This window comes from Quercus lobata, chromosome 2 (genome assembly GCF_001633185.2).
Source record: "Quercus lobata isolate SW786 chromosome 2, ValleyOak3.0 Primary Assembly, whole genome shotgun sequence".
In the NCBI taxonomy this organism is placed as follows: domain Eukaryota; kingdom Viridiplantae; phylum Streptophyta; class Magnoliopsida; order Fagales; family Fagaceae; genus Quercus; species Quercus lobata.
This window is the reverse complement of record NC_044905.1, coordinates 54,319,585-54,343,681: the sequence shown is the minus strand read 5'-3', so window position 1 is coordinate 54,343,681 and position 24,097 is coordinate 54,319,585. Positions and strand designations below refer to the sequence as shown.

The window sequence follows — 24,097 nt, the reverse complement described above, 5'->3', positions numbered from 1 at the left end:
TATGTGTATGTGTGTATATGTTTATGTGTATTTGTATGTGTATGTATATGTGTATGTGTATGTGTATGTTTATGTATGTGTGTGTATGTGTACTTATGTATGTGTATGTGTATGTGTTTATGCGTGGTTATATTTATGTATGTTTATGTGTATGTGTATGTGTTTATGCGTGCTTATGTATGTATATGTGTATGTGTATGTGTATATGTATTTGTATGTGTATGTGTATTTGTAGATCTCTTTGTCTTTTTCAGATTCAGGTGCAATATCCTGATGCAATTATAATTAATGGCTGAGATTAAAAGTTGAAAAAACAATTTTCAATCTTAACCATTAAATAAAATATATTAAAGGAGAGTTAAAAAGTTAAAAAAAAAGAGTAAAAAATGTATAAAAAAATACCTGCGACAGTGCACCTAATCTCAGTTCGTCTTTCTTCTCTCACTATTTTTCTTTTCTTCTTTTTTATGCGGTGCTTTGTTCTTCTTTCTTTTATTTCTCTTTATACGTCGTCTAGGCTGACAGGAGAGGAGCGAGCGAAAACCACATTAAGAAAGGAAATCGAAGATTGTGCTGCCGAGCCAAAAACTATGAAAATCTCTTCCTCTCAACTCAGACAATCCATTTAGGTGAAATTGTGGCTCACGAGACTTCACTAGATTATGGTGTGTGATTTTTATTTATTTATTTATCTGTTTGATTAATTTGGATCTAAAATTAGTTCAACAAGATGATTATTCTTCTAAAATATAATAACAAAACCAATATATATTTTTTTAATGGTGGGTTCACTTTCAGTGTTTTCATTTTGTGATTTTGGTTGTTTTGTGGGTTTTGTGTTTTGATTTCGGTGTGTGTGATTTGATTTGTGATTTGGTGGGTTTCTGGGTTTTTGTTGCGATTTGATTTTGGCTGGGTTTTGGCCGTGGTGGTGGTCGTGATTTGATTTTGGCTGGGTTTCAGTAGTGATGCATGATTAGAGGTGATGAGCTTAAAAAGCTTCGGCCATAGAGGTTTAGAAGGAGAGCTTGGTGATCAGCCATGGAGCACGATGTGACGTGGGTTGAGGCAGAGAGAGGATGAGAGGGAAATAGGGGTGACCCTAGACATTTTGGGTCCTAAGGTGAGAACTAAAAATTGGGCCTTTTTTTATACTTATATGTTAATTAAATTAATGTTTATTTAATATTTTTATATTATATTTTTCATAATTATTTTCATTTTCTTCTAAATTATTTTGAAATTCATTATCAAGATTTGTTGTATTGCAAAATTGAACATCATCTTCTTCTAAATTATTTTGGTGAATTTCTTGCTCATTTGTGATATTTTCATCTAAATTTTGTGTTATATTTTGTTTATTATTAATAACAAATTTATCCATTGATCCTTTTTGAGACTCAATTAATTTTTCTTCTTTTTTTAAATTTTTTATATCCAGATATATATTTTTTAGTAGACATTTCTAATCAAACAATATATTTATAAAGACTAAAATAAAAAAATAACTTTCAAGTGTAGAGCAAATGAGAAATAGAACTTGATTTATATAAAAAGTATTGTTGTAGTTTCACTGAATAATAACAAGTTTTTTGCAATCTCAACCTACATAAATTGAAAAAAAAAAAAATTAAGCACAAGCATAACAAAAATTTAAGCACAACCATAACACTGACACAAGACTTATTAATAAGGCCCACCCACCAAAAAAAAAATAAACAAACAAACAAAAAACAAATCCTATCTATAACTAAAAAAAAAAAAAAATGCAGACTTTAAAAAATAATAATAATAATAATAAAAAATAAAAAAATAAAAAAACCTTGAAGGCCCAAACTTAACGCCCAGTCCAGGGAGGGTCCAGGCAGCCATAATGATAAACTGATAAGTGATAAACAAAGTTACAAAACCAGCCAGGGAGGGCCCAAACAAACAAAGTTATCTTAAGTTCTTAACAAATAAAAGCCCAAATATTTATAATTTTATACCTGATTCCTGAACCTCAGAACCTGATACGGTGGGGTGAGGTGAGCAGTTGAGACTTGAGAGAGGCGGAGAGCAGAGAATCAGAGAGAGGCTGAGGCGGTTCAGCTGGAGACTAGAGAGAGGCGGAGAGCAGAGACTAGAGAGAAAGGTAAAATTTTTAGGGTTTTGAGTGGATTTATTTGTTTTGATTTGTGATTGTTTTGTGGTTAATCTCTTAGATCGGATTTGTAGTTTATCTGGTTGATTTTTGGTCAATGATTTTGTTTAGAACCAATGTTTAATAGGATTTACCAAAATTTTTGTTTTTTTTTTTGGTTAAAAGGATGTGCCAGATTATTTTTGTAATTCATTTGAAACTAAATTTTCTACTACCCGGTTGGTTCTTTTCTAAAATTTTGGGGCCCCCTTCCACTTGGGGGCCTTAGGCAATTGCCTAACTCGCCTAAGGGAAGGGCCGGCCCTGCATATGACTCCCCATTTTGATGCCCACTGGTTTGTATACAGATAGAGAGAGGGAAAGAAAAGAAAGTTATGGACTTGCAGCTGAAACACAAGAAGAATAAAAAGAAAAGGCAAAACACTGACAAGCTTCAAAAGGGTTTGAGCCTTTTCTGCTTTTTTTTTTTTTTTTAACATACGCTTTCAGCTTCATAATCACTTTCTGCTTCTGGGTCTGTGGATTGCTTTTAATTTATGTTTTTTCCACATGGGTTTTATCCATTTTGCTGTTCTAATTTGGTGGTGCCCTCGGCTGCTTTGAAAATTTTTTAGCAGTTGTCCAAAAATATGAAATTTGGAATAACAAGATGTTTGTGGTTTGCAATTAGTATTTTGGATTTTTGGTATGGGATTGTGATCTTAAAATATCAACTATTACATACTATGTCTTTTCACTATAAGTTCAGCAATGCATCTATTTTGCTTATTGGATACCGATGCAAGTGTACAAGCATTATTGAGTATAGGGGAAAACAGAATTTTCTTACTGGTCAATTCTATCAAACACTATCAACTTTTGTAGATAAGAGTAGAAAATCACCAAGGCATATAGTGTATCCAGAAAAATATATTGGAGTCTTAAGCATGTTTTAGTAATTGGTCATAAGTGATTACCTAAGAAAGTGCACTTCAAGCAGGTTCCTGAAGATAGGAAAAGGTTTCAGGTTTTGGGTTTCGGGAATTTAGATATATCAATGCAATATCGTTAAAAAAATTATATCTCAAATAGTCTGGGCTATTTACAGATCCTGTTGATGAGTCATAGACCTTATAGGATCATAACAAATGTAATTGAACTCATGATCGTAATTCATCTGATGGATACATTAGCAGATGAATAAAAATCATGTGAAAACAATAATGCAATTCTTGGTTGTCCTTATTAAGACCAGTGTAAAATTGCTCGGGGTTGGGGGCCACATCATACATGCATCTGACCATCTTATTTCCAAGGTAGATTTCCTATATTTTGCATTTTGGCCATGATTTTCTACTTGCAATAGACAATTGCATGATTTATATTGCTGCTGAAGCATTTAGAGGCAGGTGTTATTTATTCTGAAGTTTATTGGCAAGTATGTTAGTCCCTAACTTCTTTGTTGTTTTCAGATGAAGTTTTAAATATGGAAGTGGAAAGGGAAAAGAGCAAACCTACAGAAAAGAATAAGAGAAAAAGAGAGAAGGGAAATGATATTGACACTGGCAAAGCTGTTCGGAGCAATATCAAAGGTGAATGTGGTTTTTACATGCTAATGCTTTTTTTCAAAGAACTTTACAGCTGAAAGAATCTTTTATTTTATTTTATTATAAATATATATAATTTATATTGGTTTTTCTTTTGTTTATTTATTTGGTTCAGATGGTTCAATCAATGCAATCAGCGGAAGGAAAATGAAAGAGTCATCTAGGAAGAAAAATAGAAAAAATGAGGAAAGAAACACTCTGACTGGAAAAAGTGAGCAGCCCAGCACAGATGCTGAAGTTGAATTTGTTGACCAATATGGTGCGTTCATTGATTTTTAACATTAGATAATAAATGCTATGCTTTGTTCTTCCAAAAATAAATTATAAGGCTTAATTTTATTAATGGATTCTTGCTGCCTAGAACTATTTGATTTTGCAATCTTGATACATTGAGGAGAACTTAGGGTCTAGTATAGATGAAGGGTCTAAGAAGAAATCCTAGCAACAAACAAGACCAAAGCAAAGAAAAATATAATAGGATTTTTTTTGATAAGATATATTATTTTATTAAAAGAAAGGAGAGCTAAAAATGGCCAGGTTCATTAAAGAATAAGAAGAAGATTACAATTACATTCTAGCCTTTAGTAACCTTGCCGCAGACCTTCATAACTATCAGGAACAAAAATAGGTGAGGGTCACCTTGCTGTAAATCTCTGCCACTCTCAATGAAACCATTTGGAGCACCATTGATATAAAAGTAGACAACAGGGATGCAAAAATGAATCTGTTGCCTCCATTTCTCTCCCAAACCACATCTTTGTAACAAGTAAATGTGAAAATCCCAATTTACATACTACATATGCATTTTATGTGTTTAAAATGATCTTCCCTAACACACATTTCAACCTGTTTTCAAGATTTTGGTGAGAATTTTGTAGACACTACCAAGGAAACAAATAGGCCCAAAATCTTTCAATTCAAAAGTACCAGTTTTCTTGGGAATAAGAGCAATAAAACAACGAGACTTTTTTCAAATGTACCTCTAGCATGGATGTAATGAAAAAAAAAAAATTTTGTCTCCTCTCTCCACATTTCAACACTTCTGGAGGAAAGCAATGATGAAACTTTCTGCGCTTGGTGCTTTGTCTCCATTCATAGAGTTAAGTTTATGAAGAACTTTTTCCTCTGTAGAATTTTTTTCCAATTGTCTGGTCTCATTCCTCAGGCATATCAAAAGGAACTCCATCCGCCTTTGGACACCAAAGGTGGAAGACTTTTTGAAATCCCAAGTGAGTTTAATGAACTGCTTACTGCAGTTTTACTTAGATAGGGTTTATATAGATTTATGTCAAGGGCCAAGTATACAGATTTGGACACCAACTGGCACCTCCGGGCATTTCCAGTGGAGGCGTCCAGGGTTCAAATGATTCAAATCCCTTCTCTCCCATTCTAACTATTGAATTTATCTATAAAAAGTAAAAATGGAAAGCAGGTATATAGATATATCATATATGTAAAACTGCACAACATGTCTTGAATTGCTTCCTGGTTCTCAATGATTGTATTTTTTTTTTTTTTTTTGGTACAATAAAGTTATGTCTCCTATGCAAATTGGCTAGTCTGAAAAAACCTCATTTTTTTTCTACCTCTTCAAAGAGACTAATGTTGAAACCTAGATCAGAACTAGTAAAAAAGGCAGTAGCTTTTGTTTGTCTATACCAATCTATTGCAACCTTAGCGTCAACATCAGGGTTTCTCTTTTTTTTTTTTTTTTCTCTTGTAGGTAAGTCTAAGAAAGCTAAGCACAAGAAAAAGGAGGATGGTGGTTCATCAAAAAAGGGGGAGACTGATCAGGATGAAGTTTGTCATCTCTCTTGTGGGGATGAGAGCTGCTCAAAAGGGGTGAAAGGTATGAATTATTGAACAAAGCACATTTATTTTTGTGTTAAATTGCTCAAAATGTAGTGGCAACATATACTTCTCACTTCTTAATTATCATAGTTGATAAATGAGCAAAATAAAAGTTTTTTTCTTATAGGTAGTTCCAAGAAAGCTAGGATGAAGAGAAAGAAAGAGCACAATTCATCCAAGGAGGCCAAGAAGTCACAGGAAAAGGCACCAGAAGCTGATTCCGATGATGTTTATCAAATATCTTCTGGGGATGAGGACTGCTCAAAAGGAATGAAAAGTATGAACTGCCAATTTTGGGACATTTATCTTATATGTGTGCTTTCAATTCCTCATAATCTACTGGCAAGAAATACAGTTTAGTAATCAAACGGATTTTTTTGGGTGGAAAGGCAAATATGAAAAGGTTCACTACTAGAGAAAGAGAAAAAGGTCAATGTACTAGATGTCCAAGGTTCTTACAAAAAGGTGACATAAGAACTTACACAGACCACCAACAATGAAAACTTTTGAATAAAAGAAGATTGTCAGAATCTGCCTAAATCAGATATTAGCGGTATCAACATTACTCGATTCCTCTGTTTGCTAGCATGATGGTGACATATGCATGCATGAGAACCTGCATAGTTCACTGCTGAAATTTGCTTAAAAAAATTATTGACTGAACTTAACGAGGATAATCAGTTTTATTTTGAGGATAATTTTAACTGTATTATGCTTCTGTAATTGATGTTTGTGGTTCATGTCATTGTTTTCTCATTGAAAACTTTGTATGTTGCAGAATGGATTATGGAGTATAACCAAAGTAGACCGGGGTTGAAGGTTTTGGAGCAAAATATTGATGAATTTATAACTGCTCATGAGGCAAATCTAGAACAGGTTTTTTCCCTTACTGTAACTCTGTCAGTGATTCTGAATTTGATAGTTAACCAAATCTAAACAATATATTTTTTCATTTAATGTTGCTAAGTTCATGTTGCGCCAGCAAGTAGCAACCTGTTGTGCCATGTCATCTATATATATATATATATATATATATATATGGAGGCATTTAATGTTGCTCCATGTCACTAGCAACTTGTTGTGCCATGTCACTAGCAAATCAATTTGTCTTCTTAAATTTTTTACTATTCCATTCCCTGGTTTACCGTTGCACTTTGTCCAACAATTCCTCTCCTTTTTTTTTGCTCTTCTTCTCCACTGTAATTTCACACCTTATGGTTATTCTTACTCCAACCCTTCCTCTTCTATTTTAGCTTACCGTCAATTGCACTTTGTTAAAACTTTATTCTTCCTTTTTGACTCTTCTTCTCCTCTACAATTTCACACCTTACCGTTATTCTTGCTCCAACATTTCCTCTTCTATCCTCTATCTTTTATTTATTTTTTTTTTATTATTATTATTTTTTTCCATATACAATTTGCTATTACTCAGTCCACACCTCTCTCGTCCCATTCATTCCATGTTCTTCCTGCCCAAAAAAAAGAAAAAAGTTTGTGATTACTCTCTTTATTTCTTTGAATTTCTTTCTCTTTTCGTAGATTTTTTTATTGTTTTTTGTGAGAGGCTTGGGATGAGCTGTATACCCATATATCCTGATTTGAATCCCCACTGAAGTTCCCCTAGTTACCTGATATGCAGCTCTGGAGGTAAGGTCATGTATCTGTGGTCTACTCCCCAAGGGTGGGCCCAAAGGGCCCTACCTTGGTAAGCTTCCACGTCATTTTTTTGTTTTGTTTCTGTCATCTGTGCAGTGGATTTCTAATTCTTTCTTGAAACTCCGTTTTGGATTGATGCGTTAACTATTTTTGGCTATCTATTTGGCATATACATTTTTATAGTGTTTTAACTTTTAAGTCTCCACCATAGGTCTTTTGTCTCTTATCACCTTGGTTTGATTTCAGTTTGGGCTAATATCTTTTGAAGTGGGAATATGAGTTTCACAGAATAATTGGCTAATTATGTGCATACCAACTATTTGAGTAATTGCTTGTTACAACCATGAACAAAGCACGATTTACATAGTTGTTTGATTAGATAGACATTCAACTTGTTGATATACTGGGCTATTCTATTACATTTGTTCGCAGTTTTCTTTAAAGGGGAATGCTTGTTTGTTTAATATATACCACAGATTGCAGTATCTAACCCTCGTCAGCAAGACTAGCATTTGCTTGTGTAAAAGGGAAATGTACACTTGCATCCATCACCATGTATCATATTAATGTTGCTCATGTGCTGGTAAAATTAGGGATCCATGCATAAGTCTGTTATGGAAAACTTTCTATTGGTCAATGATGAGAATGTGTCTATTCTATAATTGATACCTTGCAAATTGATTGAAATTTTTTGGTCCTTTTCCTTCTTCAACTACTATCTATGAGGTTCACTCTTTAGTTTTAATCCTAATTTATTTTGTTATGGCACATACAGGAAAGGAAAGAAAGAGAAGCCCAAGCCGCTGAAGGGGGTTGGACAGTTGTTGTACATCATAAAGGAAGGAAAAAGACAACAGATGTTGAAAGCGGAACTACTGTGGGCTCTGTAGCCAAGGCTGTTGTGGAGGATAACATGAAAAAGAAGAAGCGTGAAGAAGTTAAGCTAGACTTCTACCGTTTTCAAAGAAGAGAAGCTCAGAGAAATGGTAAGATTTGGAAAATTTATTTTCATTTCTTTTCCTTAAAAACAGTATTTGTATGTATGTTAAAAGAATATATTACTGAGAATATAATAAATAACTTAAATTTGGATAATTACAAGTTACAACCCCAAGTTTCAGATGTTGAAGGAACATTTTTCTCTTTATCATGCATGATTATGTTGTTTCAGCTAAATCTTTTCCTTTTCTATTATATAATCAAATTTTCATTTCTGTGATGATTTGTAATAGTGATTATGTAAATGATATAGTCAGAGCTTGTAGATTTGGTTATGGAGTTTCCAAAGGTGCATGAAGTGAATGTCATGTTGTTCTTGGTAAAAGAATTCCAGGGACACTTATGGCGTTCATGAAAGCCACTTGCCTCAAAAAAACTGCACACCGTGTTTCACTTGTCTTTGAATAATGCTAGGAACACAATATTTTTTACAATTACTGACATGACCTATTGTGATTAGAGCCACATCAATTTCACTTGGGTCCACCACTGACAACACTTTTACCATGCACCAAATCTAATTCATAATAGGTCATGTCAACAGTTGTGAAAAATGTTGAATATATAGAACGTCCATATATATGCGTACAACATAGGATATTTAAATGTGTTTAAGATGGGTGCTTTGGTTACTTTTATCCTGGGCCAAATAACCATGGCATATGCGGTTGATACTTGTAATGGATGATTCTTGAAAAAGTAGGATGCATTTATCATATTGTTAGGTTGGTGCAGATACTGATGCATTATATATATATATAATTTCCTTGCAGAGATCTTAACGTTACAAAGCAAGTTTGAGGAGGACAAAAAACGGATACAACAATTGAGAGCTGCTAGGAAGTTTCGACCTTACTGAACACTGCACATTACAAAGAAAGGCCAGCAGCTCATCAGGAGTTGTATCCTGAAAGTGAGCAATTTTGTAGTCATTTTACTGCTGATAATTACTAGAGAAATCAGCAACTGTAACTGGTTATTGTGATAACTGATCAATGATCATACAGTTTTCAGATTATTAGTGATATGCAAAATTTTAATGCACAGCTGGATTTTTTAGTTTGAGTTTAACCTAGTCTATGGAGCAAGATGGGTTAATAATCCAGAATATTTTTTGGACTGGATTTTGCAATGTGAGTTAACCTAGTTGTTTGGCAGTAATGGTTTATCAAGCTGGTATATATGAGCATTTACATTAAGGATGCTAAAAATGCTAAAAAGCTAATTTAACAACCAACACACAAAAACACCCACTACATCAAAGCTCTCAAATGCCAAAAATTTTGACATCTCTATCGGCTCGCTGTAGCTGAATGTTATAAGGAAATATTGTTTTTTAATCCCTCTCATACACGTGCCTCTCTTCTCTCTCTTTTTCTCATACGTGTGCCTCTCCCCTCTCTCTTTCTTCTCCATGTGAGGCTTTTCTCTCCTTTTCATCTCTTCTCCCCTGCCATCACTCACGCTGCCAAGTCCTCTCTTCCCACGCTTGACCCATGCCGCCAAGCCTTCTTCTCACGCCTGACCAATGCTTGACCCATGCCGCCAAGCCCTCTTCCCACACCTAACCAACGCGTGACCCACATCACCAAGTCTTCTCCCATGCCCACCCAACCTTCTCCCATGCCTTGGGTTCCGATTTGTAGGTTGTGGGTTTGTACAGGGATTCCGATCTGGGCATAATTTGGTGGGTTTGTGATTTGCAAGTTGTGGATGGTGGGTTCGTGATTTGGTTTTGGGTGGGTATGGTTTGTGGTGGACCGATGGTGGTTGATGGTGGATGGGTATGAAATTTTATGGGTTTTTTTTTTTTTTTTTGGGTTTGTGATTTGGTTTTGGATTTGTTTTTGTTTGTGATTTTGGTGGTTGAGAGTTGAGGTTGTGGGTGGTGGTGTTTGTGGCAGTGGATGTGGCCATGTGGATAGTGATAGTGGGTTGGGTTTTGCAGTGGGTTTGAGAGGAGAGATACGCAGGGAGAAAGAGAGAGGAAGAGATAAAATTGAGAATCAAAATAATTATAAATAATAAATAAATAATATTTTAATGGAGTGGTAAAAAATATAAAACCTCTGATTTTGGGTATATTATAAAGTAGGGTATTAAAATAGATAAAATAGTATTTTGAGTTGTTAAAAACTATTTTTTTTAGCATTTTTGATGTAAATGCTCAGTAAAAACTTCTATGGCCTCACTAGAAATTACATTACAGTATTGGCCCTATTGGGCCCCTTTTTCACTTATAGCTTTTTTGGTTTGATAGGACACTATAGCCTAATTTTGATTGGTTGTCTTTTTCATTACCTTTTTGCAATATATGGCAATTATGTCGGCTGCAGTAAAAAGAACCACATTACTAGAAAATGATTAGAAGAGAAAAAATATTTATATATATATATATATATATATATATAGATGCCCCTTTTATGTAAAAATCAAATGTCTACCTTTGCTTTATGGGATGTCATATACTAGTGGTCCAGGATAATTCATTGGAATTTATGCTCCAAGAACAAGATCCACCAAAGAAATAATGCCTTGACCTAGCAAAGCATACCAATTAATGGTTGTTCTTAAACTCAAAACGATAGCTATACCAGAATCCCACATCAATCACATGATTAATTGTACCTAACCACATCGTTTGGCAAATTTGAACAAATGAAGATTGAAGTAAACTTCCAAGCATCTTCACAAACAGGAATTGTTACAATCCAAGAAATTTCCAGCCATTTCATTAATTGCTTTGAAAAAATGCATTCTATATTCCTTTTCTTAGGTAGTGGCAACTTGCCAGACATCCTTCTTTTTCGGCAAGGCAAGTGCCTACCACTTTAAATGCTTTTTTATATGGTGGCGTCTTTTGGCTCTTTGTATTAGGGTCAAGTTTGGCAGCTCGTCTCTATTGTGCTCATTTCAAAAGTACTCTATTTTTTGCTCATTTCAAAATATGTTCTTTACACACAAGAAAGAAAGACATGTCCGTTTCTATAAGTTGAGTGTGAACGGCATCTATCATTCAAAACCAATTATTAACTCTCAATATGATGTTTTGAAAATGCTAATTATTATTGCACACATTGAGTTATACAACTAAAATCATATTTTCACTTATAATTGTAAAATGACGAAATCTTGTTTTAAATTTTAACTGAAATTGTGTTTTCAAAACTTGATTTTATGTATATCTTGTATACACAATGCGTAACTATCACCACTATTTTAGGGAAAAAAAGAAGAAAAAAAAGAAGAAGAAGAGGTTGGAGAAAGGATTGGTTTGTTTTAGGAGAAAGAGTGTGGAAACGGCAAGAGAATGAGTTCTCTGGTTTAGCGTGTAGTTTTGAAGAGTCAGAATTACACAAACTATATTCTTCTACTATAGCAAGGTTGGAAAGCTCAATGGGAAACCAGGACTACGTAAGGAAATTACCCTAGTTTGCAAAGCAAACAGGAATATAAAACTTGAGCAAGAAGTATTATAAGTATTAAACAGTACATGGTTGTAACAACAGTTGATGTAATTTTACAGATAGTTGTGTATGATGAGTTCATAATGAGGTGCAATAATTCATCCCATATAGCCGTAGTTCAACCCCACAGCGTGACAATAAATGTTAGCATAGAAAATCATCGATGAAAGAGTTCATCATGTGGGTTCCAATTAAGCTTAATTAATTTTTTTTTTTATTAAAATATTTGAGGTTCAAATTCTACCTACACTAATTAACTGATCATCACATACAAGTTACAATTAAGTTCAACTAGTTAAGTAGATTCCAATTAAACTCCATTAGTTAAGTTTTTTATCATCAGTTAAAATATTTATAATTCAAACTCCACCTATACTAACTATACTAATTAATTTCATCAAAAAAAAAAAAAAAAAACTATACTAATTAATTGATTGATTTCTTAGTGTAATGAGCTAAACTAAATTAGTTTAATGAATCTAATGATAGAAGGCAGGCAATCATATGTCAAAATTCTATGGAAAAAACATGTTCATCACATCATCTAGCCCACCCATTGACTAGGGAGCATAATAATACCAAAATCAATAGGCTTACGATTCCACACCTGACACCACAGGTGCACCACATCGTAGAGTCGTAGTCAAATCCAAAACTTATGTTGATAAAAAGCAAAGAGATAATCACAACACAAATAGGTATTATTATAAAATTAAAAATAACATGCACCTCACCATTAAAAATAATGGTTCAACTTATCCCGTATCAGGGAATCAATATCGATTACACAATTTTTAAAAGACAAACTCTCAAATGAAAATGGAGGAAACATGCAACACCGCATAAAAGCCACACTGATTGTCCTACTACTCAGACTAAAACATAACCCCACAAACTTTTATTCAGTAATAACACATAAAAACAAACTATTTCATTTCAACTTCCTCATCCTTCTCGTCCTCGCTCCAGCAGCATTTCAGGATTGATCTAGGAGATCCACAGCTTTCAGACCTGACAAACCTGTGGTAGGATAGAGATCCACCACCCAATCCAAGCACTTCATAGCTCTTTTCTCCACATTGGTAGCTCTTCAAGTCTACTGGGAACTTGGTTCCGAGTTCCATTTCAACAAGGTCAGAATGCAGAGCTACAGAGAACTCAGTAGGTTCAAAGCAAGCCAAAACCCTCTCAATCATCTGGGCCAAATTCACATCTTCAAAATCATACCCAACTGCTTCAAAGCTTGCATAGCTGAAACCATCTTCTGGGGTAACATGGATTGTAGAAATTGCGTCACCTTCAATAGCATTCATGGAGTACCCGCAAGGGTCAAACTCAAAGTCACATATCTTGGAATGAGGAAGAATCTTCCTAATACCAGAATCGTCAGTCATCAGAGCTGCGGAAGTTTCGCTAGTTTTGTAGAAAACTGATGCCCTCTTTCTACCCAAACCGGTCATGCACATCTCTAGTGTGTAAACAGGGCCTGACTGTGTCGCCATTTCGGCGGAAGCAGAGTAAACATGCCATTTCTGTGCTTTGTCAGGGCTACCCATCACATATGCCTTGCTGTCCAAACCAAGCTTACCGAAATAGTTATCAAGGACAGCTACTTCTTCGGAGAAGCAACGATGTGGAAATGACTGAGCCCCAGGAAAAATAAAGCTTCCGCGAGTGTATCTCACAGATTTCACTGAAAGGGCTAGACCGTCAGCCAATTTAAGGATAGCCGGAATGGAAAGAAGCAATTTTGTGGTCCCGCAAGTTTTGATTATAACTTTGTAAGGATACACAAAGAGGCTAGATTCAGAGAGGACATAGGAATCAACGTAATCATTTGACAGAGAAGCAACAATGGTGCACTCAGCTGGTTCAAGGATCTCATCTAATTGAGCTTTAGAGAGAGAACGGAGGCCCATGCCCCCAGGGTCGGCAAAGATGCCCGGCTCAAAGAACGATACCTCAAGCCTCTTTTCATAACCTTCGAATCCAATTGCAGAGACCGCCATGGAGGACATCTTGGCTCAAGAGAAACAAATGAAGTTGCACCAAAGGAGGACGAGGGAACAAGTGAAGTAGAAAAGAAAGACAGGACTACAAGAATTATTTTTATTTTAAGCAGAATGGAAATCCTAAGGGGGGCTATGTCAAAACACGGCTAATCTCAGGATGGTTTCCGAGCGCACTGCACATAAAGAGCACAAGATAAAAGGTAAAATCAGCAAATTAATCATTCATTTGTATCAAAAAGAACCAAAAGATAAATAAAAGTAGCTCAACTAAAATGCAACTTACGTTGGAGTAAGCAGCTGATCTGAACTTCTTAATTCCACCGGCGGGACGGATGTCTTCGATGCTGTATCCGAGGGGAGCTTCGTAGAATAATGATGATGATTTACTAGTACCACTACTACTAGACTTCTTTTTGCCACCTTTTGACTCCATTAGTTCATTCAGTCTTTGCCTGAAAAAACCACAGAAACATAAGCAGAAGCCAAATTTGCCCAGAATTGGATGGACTAAGTATATAAGGAAAATATGGTATGTATCAAAAATTGGAGATGCAAGTGCACATCACATGTAATAGCACTACAAATTACAGAAAACCTCCCAACAATTAGTTAATACAGATCTGTATATATCAAACTGAAATAAATTCACTTTTTAAGAATTTATAGAGTTAATGAAAGAACACAGACAGACAACAAATAGAAACATACAAATTAATAAAGAAATGCAACACTTTCCACCACTAAAAAACAAAATCAGAAAATCAACATTGAACCAAAAAAATAAAAAAGTTCTAATGCACCAAAAAATCAGATCACAAATATAATGTATTTATTTCCAGATCAAATTACCGGATTTAATGCTCTTTCTAATAAAATAACTAATCTTTATAGAAACAAACTAGACCTAAAATTTGAAGAGGAACAAAAACCAAAGATTTAAAATACGAGATTACAGAACCCCATATAGAATTATTACGCAAATTACAAAACGTAAACAATTCCACTAAACACAATTTTTTATGCTTTCACAGAAACAAAAAGCATATTCTATATATATATATATATATATATATATCAACAATAAATTTAACAGTTTATCAAAAAGAAAAAGAAAAAGAAACACATTGAACAGAAACCGTAAAAATAAAAACTCAAATCAAATATATTATTACCTTTACCTAAACATATTTACAAATAAAAATGCCCAAAACAAAAAAGAATTAAGAAAACAAGTCAGGAATAGAATAGAATACTAACAACAAATTCTTAAAAGCGTAGCAAAAATCTGGATGCTCCTCCGGTAATCTTTTTCCGAAACCCTAAAATTCAAATCCAAAAACAAATTATCAAAACCAAACGAAACCAGGAAATCTGAATCAGCACGAATAATCTAAGAAATCAATTCGACAAAAACTTACCGATTAATTAAGATTTTAAAAAAATGCGAGAACGATATAAACGAAACCCTAATTTGAAACTGAACCACAAGAAATTTAGAGAGAAGTTGTGTTTTCTTTGGTTGCAAAGACTTCTGGGTGTTTTTGATTTTTTCGTGAGGTTTGCTGAGCCTAGCGAGGTGTTTATATAGGCATAAACGGAGTGGTTTAGGTCACGACACGTGGATTTCTGGAATGACTGTTTTACCCTTGTTTTATTGGTTTAGTTTTTAGCGTGCCTTGTTTTTAGTATTTTCTCGGAAATTTTGTGGCCGTTCATATTCGTTGACGATAATGCCCTTCCTTGTTTTACTCAATCTCGATTTTCCCGGACGCTCTTTTTATGCGGTTACGCGTACGCAGCAACCCAGTCTCTGTACCTCCTCCTTTTCTTTTAGCAAATGATAATAATATCAATTTTTTAAAAAAGAAAAGAAAAAAAAAAATTGTGTAAAACAAGTTTTTATATATTTATAAGAAAAGAAAAAAGTAAATAATTTTTTTTATAAATTTTATATTTTTATATAAAATATTAAAATTTTAAAAAATAGTTTATTAACAAATATCACCCATTGATCGGATTTTTTTATTTTTTATTAAAGGTTTTTTTTGGGTTTTACTTCATTAAAGGTTGTGAGTAGAAGTAGATGAACTTAGTATAGTATAGGACCTGTTTTGGTGACCAGAACTTTAGCTACTTTTGTGGCTGTTCCTACCATTCCTTCCATTCCATTTTTCCAGATTTCTTATTTTTTGATTTTAGTAATGGACAGCAACAATATAGGATTTTTTTTTTCTTAAAATGGTTTTTTCATCACGTGAGGTTGAAGTTTTTTCATGTTTATCTTCTTTTTATGTGTGTGCGAAGAGAGATTTATATACACTTAGATTAGGTTAGAGTGGAATTTCTACTTTATATCAAAAAAATATTAAATATGAAATTTGATCATTATGAAAGTTATTAATAGGTATTTATTATGATTTTATTTTATATAGAACTATTAAATGTATAATTTTGGTAATTATTAAAGGTATATTTATTGTGATTTTGTTTTATACAAAACTATTAATTGAATAATTATTGTAATTATTAAAGGTATTTATTATTGATGTGTTTGTATACAGAATCATCTATCTATTTTATTTTTGAGAAATGATATATCCACAATTGTGGGGCCCAATAATTTAAGGGCCAGGCCCAGTTGCTCTTGGAAAATCCGAAGGCCCAAATCGAGGAGAGCTGTGGCCCAAGCTCTACAATACAGAGCACAAAACAGTTTTGGGAGGCAGCCGAGAACAGTTTAGTCCTCGGCAGATCCAGAATCCCACCGGAATAAAGGGGTAAAACTGGTATAGGAACGAATTTGTAAGGAGATCCAAAATATCTTGGGGGAAGTTATCCTTACTACCCTTCCAGATAAGACTCTGCACCTGACAGAGCCGTACTCTGCAGCCTTATCAACCATCCCCAACAGTTCTGGGATTAGACTGATGGGACAAATATCAGTCTTGTAAAGATTGACCCTACACGTGGACGAAGGACAGTTAACGCAGACGAGTATAAAAGAAGAAAGTAAGTAAATCGAAAGGGGACTCCCATTCTACCTCCAAAAAAAGGGAGACGATCTGGGGAGAACATCTCAACAACACCTGAGATTACAGAAAAAACCCATCGTCGGGTAACCGGGGTAAGACCCTAATGGTCCTCGGATCAAGTCCGAGGAGGCCCATCCCATAGGATGCGATGCCGTAGGGCTTAAACGTTCAAGCCCAAATCCTTTTTCTACACGAATTCCTCTAAAACCAGGACCGGGCACCGCCCCGTGACCAATGGCTAGCTTTTCAAGCCCACTCTCTACAAATCATATTGTGAGGGATCTTTCATGCGCGAGCCCAACATCCTTATTAGGCCGCCAGAGAATTGTGCCCTTACAACAATATTTTCATAACATTTTTACAATAAATCCTAAGTGGCAGGTTGTTACTGGTTATTATTGTTGGAGCAAAAAAGAAATCTTAGCGTTAGGTTTAAATTTGAATCAATAACAACTAACCACCTGTGATTTATTGTAAAAATATTGTGAATGTAATATCTCTCTTTATTATTTAAAGAATGATTTCGTTAACAAGTGTCTTTAAAGTATTTATTAATCGACGATTTTAGTAAAAATTTAATACCACTTTTATGAAAAACTGTAAAAAAAAAAAAAAAAAAGTTGTTACTTTTTATCATTTCTAATAAAAAGTTTTTTATGCAGCGTTAGCTTCTTGTGGAAACATATAGTGGAGGATATTCGATGCTTAGCTTCATCTTTTTTGTTTTTTGATTTTATTCACGTCCATCACAACGGTAATTTAGTGGCTGACTCATTAGCCAAAAAAGCAAAAAACATTGTAGGCTGTCAGGTTTGGTGTGAGACTATGCCTGAAGACATTGTGCCTTTGGTCAGTTTTGATGTTCATTAGTTTGGTTGTTCAATAAATTTCCAGGCTTGCTGTCTAGTTTCTCAAAAAATAAAATAAAAAATTTCTAAAAAGATTTTATAAATCAATGTCCACATTCTTAAACCTTTCCCTTTAAAAAAAATATAATATGTTAAGATTCTAATCAAGTGTTTAAATATAACATATATAAACTCAACTATATATATATATATATATAGAATTGGCATGTAAGATTGTGATGTTTCAAAAGGTTTTATAGAAAAATATTATACGGTCAACCAAAAGTAAAATATTTTTTATTTTTATATATCTATATATAGAGAGAGAGAGAGTGAGAGGCAACAAAAATTCACAATAACTGCACAAATCACAATAGATTTTAATTTTCTTATTAGCTCACACTTGATCCAGTAAAATTTGCAATTTTTTTTTTTAATTTCCTATGTAAATTGATAGACAAATAAAGAAATTATAAATTATTATTATTTTGTGATCATTAAATTATTCTAAAATCAATGATGTTAATACAAGTTGAATTTTTTAGCAATATCATTTTTATTAAATTTCTTAATATATATAATATTTATTTAATTAGATAATAATATATTTTTTATTTATTTCCTTAACAAGTCAGTGGCCTGTGCAATGCACAAGAAATTTAATAAAACATGATTTATATATAAAAATAATTTTATTTCTATTTTATTTTGTATATAAATATGAAATTTGATATTATGAGAGTTACTAATAGAAATTTATTATAATTTTGTTTGTACATGAATACTATTAATGAGTATTTATTATGATTTTGTTTTATATGAACTATTAAATATATAATTATGGTAAATATTAATGGATATTTTTATGATTGTGTTCCTACATGAAATACTATTAAATATGAAATTTGATCATTATGAATAAATATTAATGAGTATTTATTATGATTTTTTTATATGAAACTATTAAATACATAATTATGGTAACTATTAATAGATACAGTATTTATTATGGTTGTGTTTGTATATGAAATTGTTAATTTATTTATTTTTAAATAAAGAAAATATGATATGTTAAAATTCGAATTGAGTGTTTAAATATATGATCCCCTCTTATGGCCTTTGGACTAGTTTAGCTACCCCTAATATAGGACAAGGTTTGAGTGAAACGTTTCAAGTTGATACATATTGGTCGATTTTATTAATAAATGTCTTAAGTGCATTGGTTGACCAGTTTTTTTTTTTTTTTTTTTTTTTTTTTTTAATTTAAATTAATGGTTTTTCTTTAAGATTTTTATTTTATTAAAGGTTGTGAGTAGAAGTAGACGAACTTTGTATAGTATAGGACCTATTTTGGTGGCCACAACTTTAGCTACTTTAGTGGCTACCCTACTACTCCATTATTTGAGATTTATAATAATTATATTTTCTAATATTAGTAATTGATAGTGACAATATAGGATTCTTTTTCTTAAAATGGTTTTTTTCATCACGTGAGGTTGGAGTTTTTTCATGTTTATCTACTCTTTATCCATGTGGGCAAAAAGAGTTATTGTAATCATGCAAAATTTATTGACAATAAAGAAATCAAGTTAGAGTAACAATATTTTTACAAAACACTTAAATTTGATTATCAATTTGCACTTGTTCCTTCACAATTTACAATTTTTTTTTTTTAAGTTCTTGTGTAAATTGATATACAAATTAAAAAGATTGTAGAATTATTGAGATCGTGAAATGATTTTAAAACCAATGATGTTAATACAAGTTTCATTTTTTTAGCAAGATCTTTTTTCTTTATTATATTTTTAAATAACTTTCTTAATGTGTGTAATATTTCTTTAGATAATTATATATCTTTTGATTTATTTCCTTAAATATTTAGGGACTTGTGCAATACACGGGTATGATTTTTTTTTTTTAATATACAATAAATAATTCACTCTTTTTTATTTTTAATAGAAATGTAAAACTTGATATTTGATATTATGATATTGATAGCTATTAATAGACATTTATTATAAGAGAAATGAAGGATACCTTTAGGGCAATGGTTAATAATTCATTTAAAGAAAAATTTTATGGAAAAAGAAAAAGAAAATTAATATTTTGACAGTTTTTTCTATTTCCCATAAAAGTAGTATCAAAAATTTTGTAAAATGAATTGTTAACCATTGCTAAAGGCACTAATTAGCATGACTCTTATTATAATTGTGTTTATACATAAAATAATATTAAATATGAAATTTGATCATCATGATAGACATTAATGAGTATTTATTATGATTTTGTTTTATATGGACTATTAAATGTATAATTGTGGTAATTATTAAATGAGCAAGACTTAGGTATAATACTTAGGTGTTGTTCCTTAGATTCCCATTTTAAGATTCTGCCATGTGAATTTTTTCTCATGGGATAGAAGTGTATTTTTTAATTAAGCGGCCACATGGCTGAATCTTAAGATGAGAACTTAAGGAACATCTAAAGTACTGTACCTAAGTTTTATCCTTATTAAAGGTACTTATTATGATTTTTTTAGGGTTATGTTAACAACCTTTACGAAATTGTTAATAAATCATACTAGAAAAGTTTCTAATATATCACTTTCATGGGAAATATAAAAAACTGTCAAAAAAAGAAGAAGAAGATCAAATTATAATATTAAGACTTAGAAAAGAAAAAAGAAAAATTAGAGATTGCATTTAGAAAGAGAGAAATCAGCATGGAAATATGATCGAATGGACAGTGTTGTGCTCAACAGAATGTTAGAGCAATCGCATCAGTCAATGCAAAATTTCTATCTATTTTGCAAAAAAAAACCTACTTTTTCTATTTTACACACCTATTTTTACAAAACATTCACATCAGTTTGTCTATTCTACCATCTATTTTATTTAAATAATCATTTTCCTCACTTTTATTATTATTTTATCTCAAACTCTCTCTCTCTCTCTCCACTCACGAGACTCTCTCCATTCCCATTTGAAACTCTTTTCTCCATCACAGTCATTCGCCGATCCAAGCACTGATACTCGCCGATCCACAAGCGTCGATCCACTATCTCTGTCTCTGTTGGTGTGTCTGTGTGTGGATGTGTTTGATTTTGTGGTTGATTTTTGATTTTGTGTTTGTGGGATGTGTGTATCAGAGTAAGAAGAAGAAGATGATGAGGGAGAGAAGATGCGTTGGTTTTGCAGATGGAGAAGGGAGTGAAGAAAAGGAGCGAAATTAGAAATTATTAAAATATTAATATGCAAAGTGCTACAGTAACCATGCAGATGATGAGGAAGAGAAGATGTGTTAGTTTTGCAAATGGAGAAGAGAGAGAAGAAAATGAGCGAAATTAGAAAATTTTAAAATATTAGTATGTAAAGGTACAGTAACCGTACATATATGCACGGTTACTGTAATACCTTTGCATTTATACACAATTTTACACTCATTGATGTTGGTTTTTTTTTTTTTGTTAAAATGTGCAAAATAAACTATTTTTTTATATTTTGCAAGATTTTACCACCACTAATGTGGTTGCTCTTGGCTAGGCATCTATCACGTGGCTTGGAGCCCACAAGCATATAAAGAGATCAACATGTGTTTACAACTTTACAATTACAAAATGCTTTTTAGCAATGAAGGTATAAAAAAAGAGTAGGAATCTAATAAATTTAATAAAAATAGGAGGGTAGTGTAGGTGATGGTAACCAAGCTTGACGTGTTCATCGGGAAGAGTCTAAAAGAATCTAAATCTGTGTGGGGGATAGGGATTGTTGTTGACGACATTAAGATGTTGATGTGGTTGTGGTTGTGGTTGTGTGTGTTGCAAACATATTAAAGAGATTTGCATGCACGTATTGACAGGTGGGTGTGAGCTGGTTTTGTTTCTTTCCTTTTGTTTTCTGTTCCCTTCCACGCTTTGCTTGCATGGCTGCTTTTGCCCCCACAGTATTTACTGGCCTCACTATACTAAACAATATTAATAGAGTATTTATTATTCTCTCCATATCCAAATCTTCCTTGCCCTCTCAACCTTTTCTTTTGCACTTCTTTTCGTTTTTTTTTTTTTTTTTTTAAATAATTTTTTTTTTTTCCTTTTTGACAAATAGGAAGACATGAAATATTTACATCCTTTTGTGCCACAATTTTAATGTGTTAGAGCAACCACATCAGCTCGTTTAAATTTTCTGTCTATTTTACACGAAAAAACCTACTTTTTTTATTTTACACATCCACTTTTACAAAACACCCATATCAGTTCATCTATTTTATCATCCCTTTCATTTAAATAATCAATTTTCTTAATTATTTTATTATTTCTCTCAACTAACCCCTTTTTACATGCGCACTCTCTCTCTCTCTACCAATTTTTCTGATTTGTTGCTCTCTCTCTATACCCATCTCTCTCCCTCTCGGTCTATCTCTCTATACCCATCTCTCTCCCTCTCGGTCACAAGCTCCGATCCACAGCTCCGATCTCCCTAGCTCCGATCCACAAGCACCGATCTCCCTAACTTCGATCAGGCAAGACCCATACCCACGTGCTCCGATCGTTCCAGTCAAGCACCGATCGTTTCGATAAGCACCGATCTGTCTCTTTGTTGTTTGTCTGTTTGGGTTTGTTTGTGTGTGGGTGTGTTTGTGTGCATATGAGAAAAAAGAAGAAGATGAGGAAAGGAGAAGTTACTGAGTTTGTTGAGCACGGAGAAGAGAGAGAAAAAAGGGAGTGAACGGGAAATTAATAAAATAATAAATGGACGAGCTACAGTAACCGTGTATATTTACACGATTACTGTAGCTCGTGTAGAGATATATACATTTTTACACGATTTTAGAAGCACTGATGTGGAGCATTTTTGGATCAAAATGTGTAAAAATAACTGTTTTTGTATTTTGTAAGATTATCCATGAACTGATGTGGATGCTCATAAAATTTAAAACTACACTTTTTTGTGATATAATTTGAATAAACCTTAGAAAAATAGTTAAATAATTAGTCATAGTCTTTCATGTGGATAAAAATGAGTGAGCTAAAGTACTTGGTGGTAAAAGTACTTATCCAGTTATCGCTTTCAATACCCACCACACAGATGCACCGCGAAACTTTTCTACCCTTTTACTTCTTCTCATGCATTTGTTTTATTCAACAAAAAGAAAGTTGTTGTTCATCTTTTTGGTCTTTTTGGCGGGTAGGAACATAATCGATGCTTTATGCAAATTGACCTTATTTAATTATTTTTATCGGACTAATTATAAAAATTTATAAGAATCACTTTACCTAGTGGAGGTTGGGATGGTGATATAGGAAGGATGGTAGTAGATTTGTATGATATTCGGTTTGGTTGTGTTAGTTTCAGATTGCCTTAATGTTTGGACTGTGGATTCGATTCTTGAAATCCATCTACTTTGAATACTCCAAAAAGTTATTAATATTAGAGAAATGCTAATGATTGTCCTTAGGACACTAAGAAGGTTTTGACATCATTTTTATGGAAAATAAAAAAAACTGTCAAAACATTAATTGTTTTTTTTTTCTTTTTCCATAAAAATTTTCTTTAATTGGATTCTTAACCGGTGCCCTAGGACACTCGTTAGCATGATTCTTAATATTATTAATATACCCCACCCCAAAAAAAGGTGCAAGTTCAGCCTTGAGCATTTATCTCTATGAGTCAGATGTACACATTTATCATGTGTGAGAAGCAAAAATGAATCTGAATGCATTGATTTTCAATGCCAGAATTTCAGAGCATTTGTGGCACTTAAATCTGTCTCTAGAATTGTGATTTCAATTTTCAACAAAACACGCACCACTGACAGAACCATGGTAGGAACGCGACAGAATTGAGTAATAGTTGGACTACAACCAATTTCACACTCAGATTATGATTGATTTTCTATCCCTTTCATATGAACGGATAACTTTTCATTTTTCACCAATCACATTCAACTACACATTAGACAGTTGTAAAATTGGTGGTAAAATACATTGTGATCCTAGCATTTTTCGCTAGAATCACATGAAGGAACTCATATAGGGAGAATCCAGCAAGATAATATTCAATCATTCAAAATAATGATAAAGGAATAGTATTTGTACGGTTTGATTTAGGATCATATCTTTTGCACCTTTGGTCTTATTCTGTTTTATAACGTATTTAAGAAGGCTAAGAAAGCCATAGAATAATTAAATGGTGCTATAAGCGTGAGGCGTGCCTTTCTTGGATGCATCAACAACAACAATAATCCTCCATATTAAGAAAGTCATCCATATTCCAAATTGATAGTTAATTGTATTTTCTTCTAGGTATTCTCTGCCCCTAAAAAGAGTTTCAAGCAGTGGACCCAAAAAAGAGAAATATCAAGTAGAGCAGCTCTTTTAAACTTCCAGTCACTACACAAAACATTCTTCAGATAATGCATAAACAACAATTTTGAACTTATTTACTTGTAACCAACAAGCGGTGTTGATAGCCTAGAGCTGCTTGTAGCTTAATTGGCACCTCCTA

General features: G+C 33.0%; 2 protein-coding genes across 3 annotated transcripts; one reads left to right on the top strand and one right to left on the bottom strand.

The window, feature by feature from the left end:
• The first annotated feature begins 1,945 nt into the window (after positions 1-1,945).
• Positions 1,946-9,347, top strand: LOC115975870 (protein FAM133A). 2 transcript variants are annotated; one of them, XM_031096908.1, is made up of 9 exons: positions 1,946-2,134; positions 2,491-2,584; positions 3,595-3,714; positions 3,845-3,988; positions 5,453-5,578; positions 5,708-5,857; positions 6,359-6,456; positions 8,012-8,222; positions 9,009-9,347. In XM_031096908.1, the coding sequence occupies exons 2-9, from the start codon at positions 2,518-2,520 to the stop codon at positions 9,092-9,094; spliced, it is 1,002 nt and encodes a 333-aa protein (XP_030952768.1). In that variant the 5' UTR covers positions 1,946-2,134; positions 2,491-2,517; the 3' UTR covers positions 9,095-9,347. The 2 variants fall into 2 exon arrangements, with proteins under 2 accessions (XP_030952768.1, XP_030952769.1); XM_031096909.1 differs by lacking the exon at positions 2,491-2,584.
• A 3,035-nt stretch (positions 9,348-12,382) lies between these two features.
• Positions 12,383-15,263, bottom strand: LOC115975869 (S-adenosylmethionine decarboxylase proenzyme). The gene is made up of 4 exons (XM_031096907.1): positions 15,133-15,263; positions 14,972-15,033; positions 13,998-14,166; positions 12,383-13,887 (listed from the first exon to the last, which is right to left on the bottom strand). The coding sequence occupies exon 4, from the start codon at positions 13,718-13,720 to the stop codon at positions 12,629-12,631; it is 1,092 nt and encodes a 363-aa protein (XP_030952767.1). The 5' UTR covers positions 13,721-13,887; positions 13,998-14,166; positions 14,972-15,033; positions 15,133-15,263; the 3' UTR covers positions 12,383-12,628.
• Between the last annotated feature and the right edge of the window lie 8,834 nt (positions 15,264-24,097).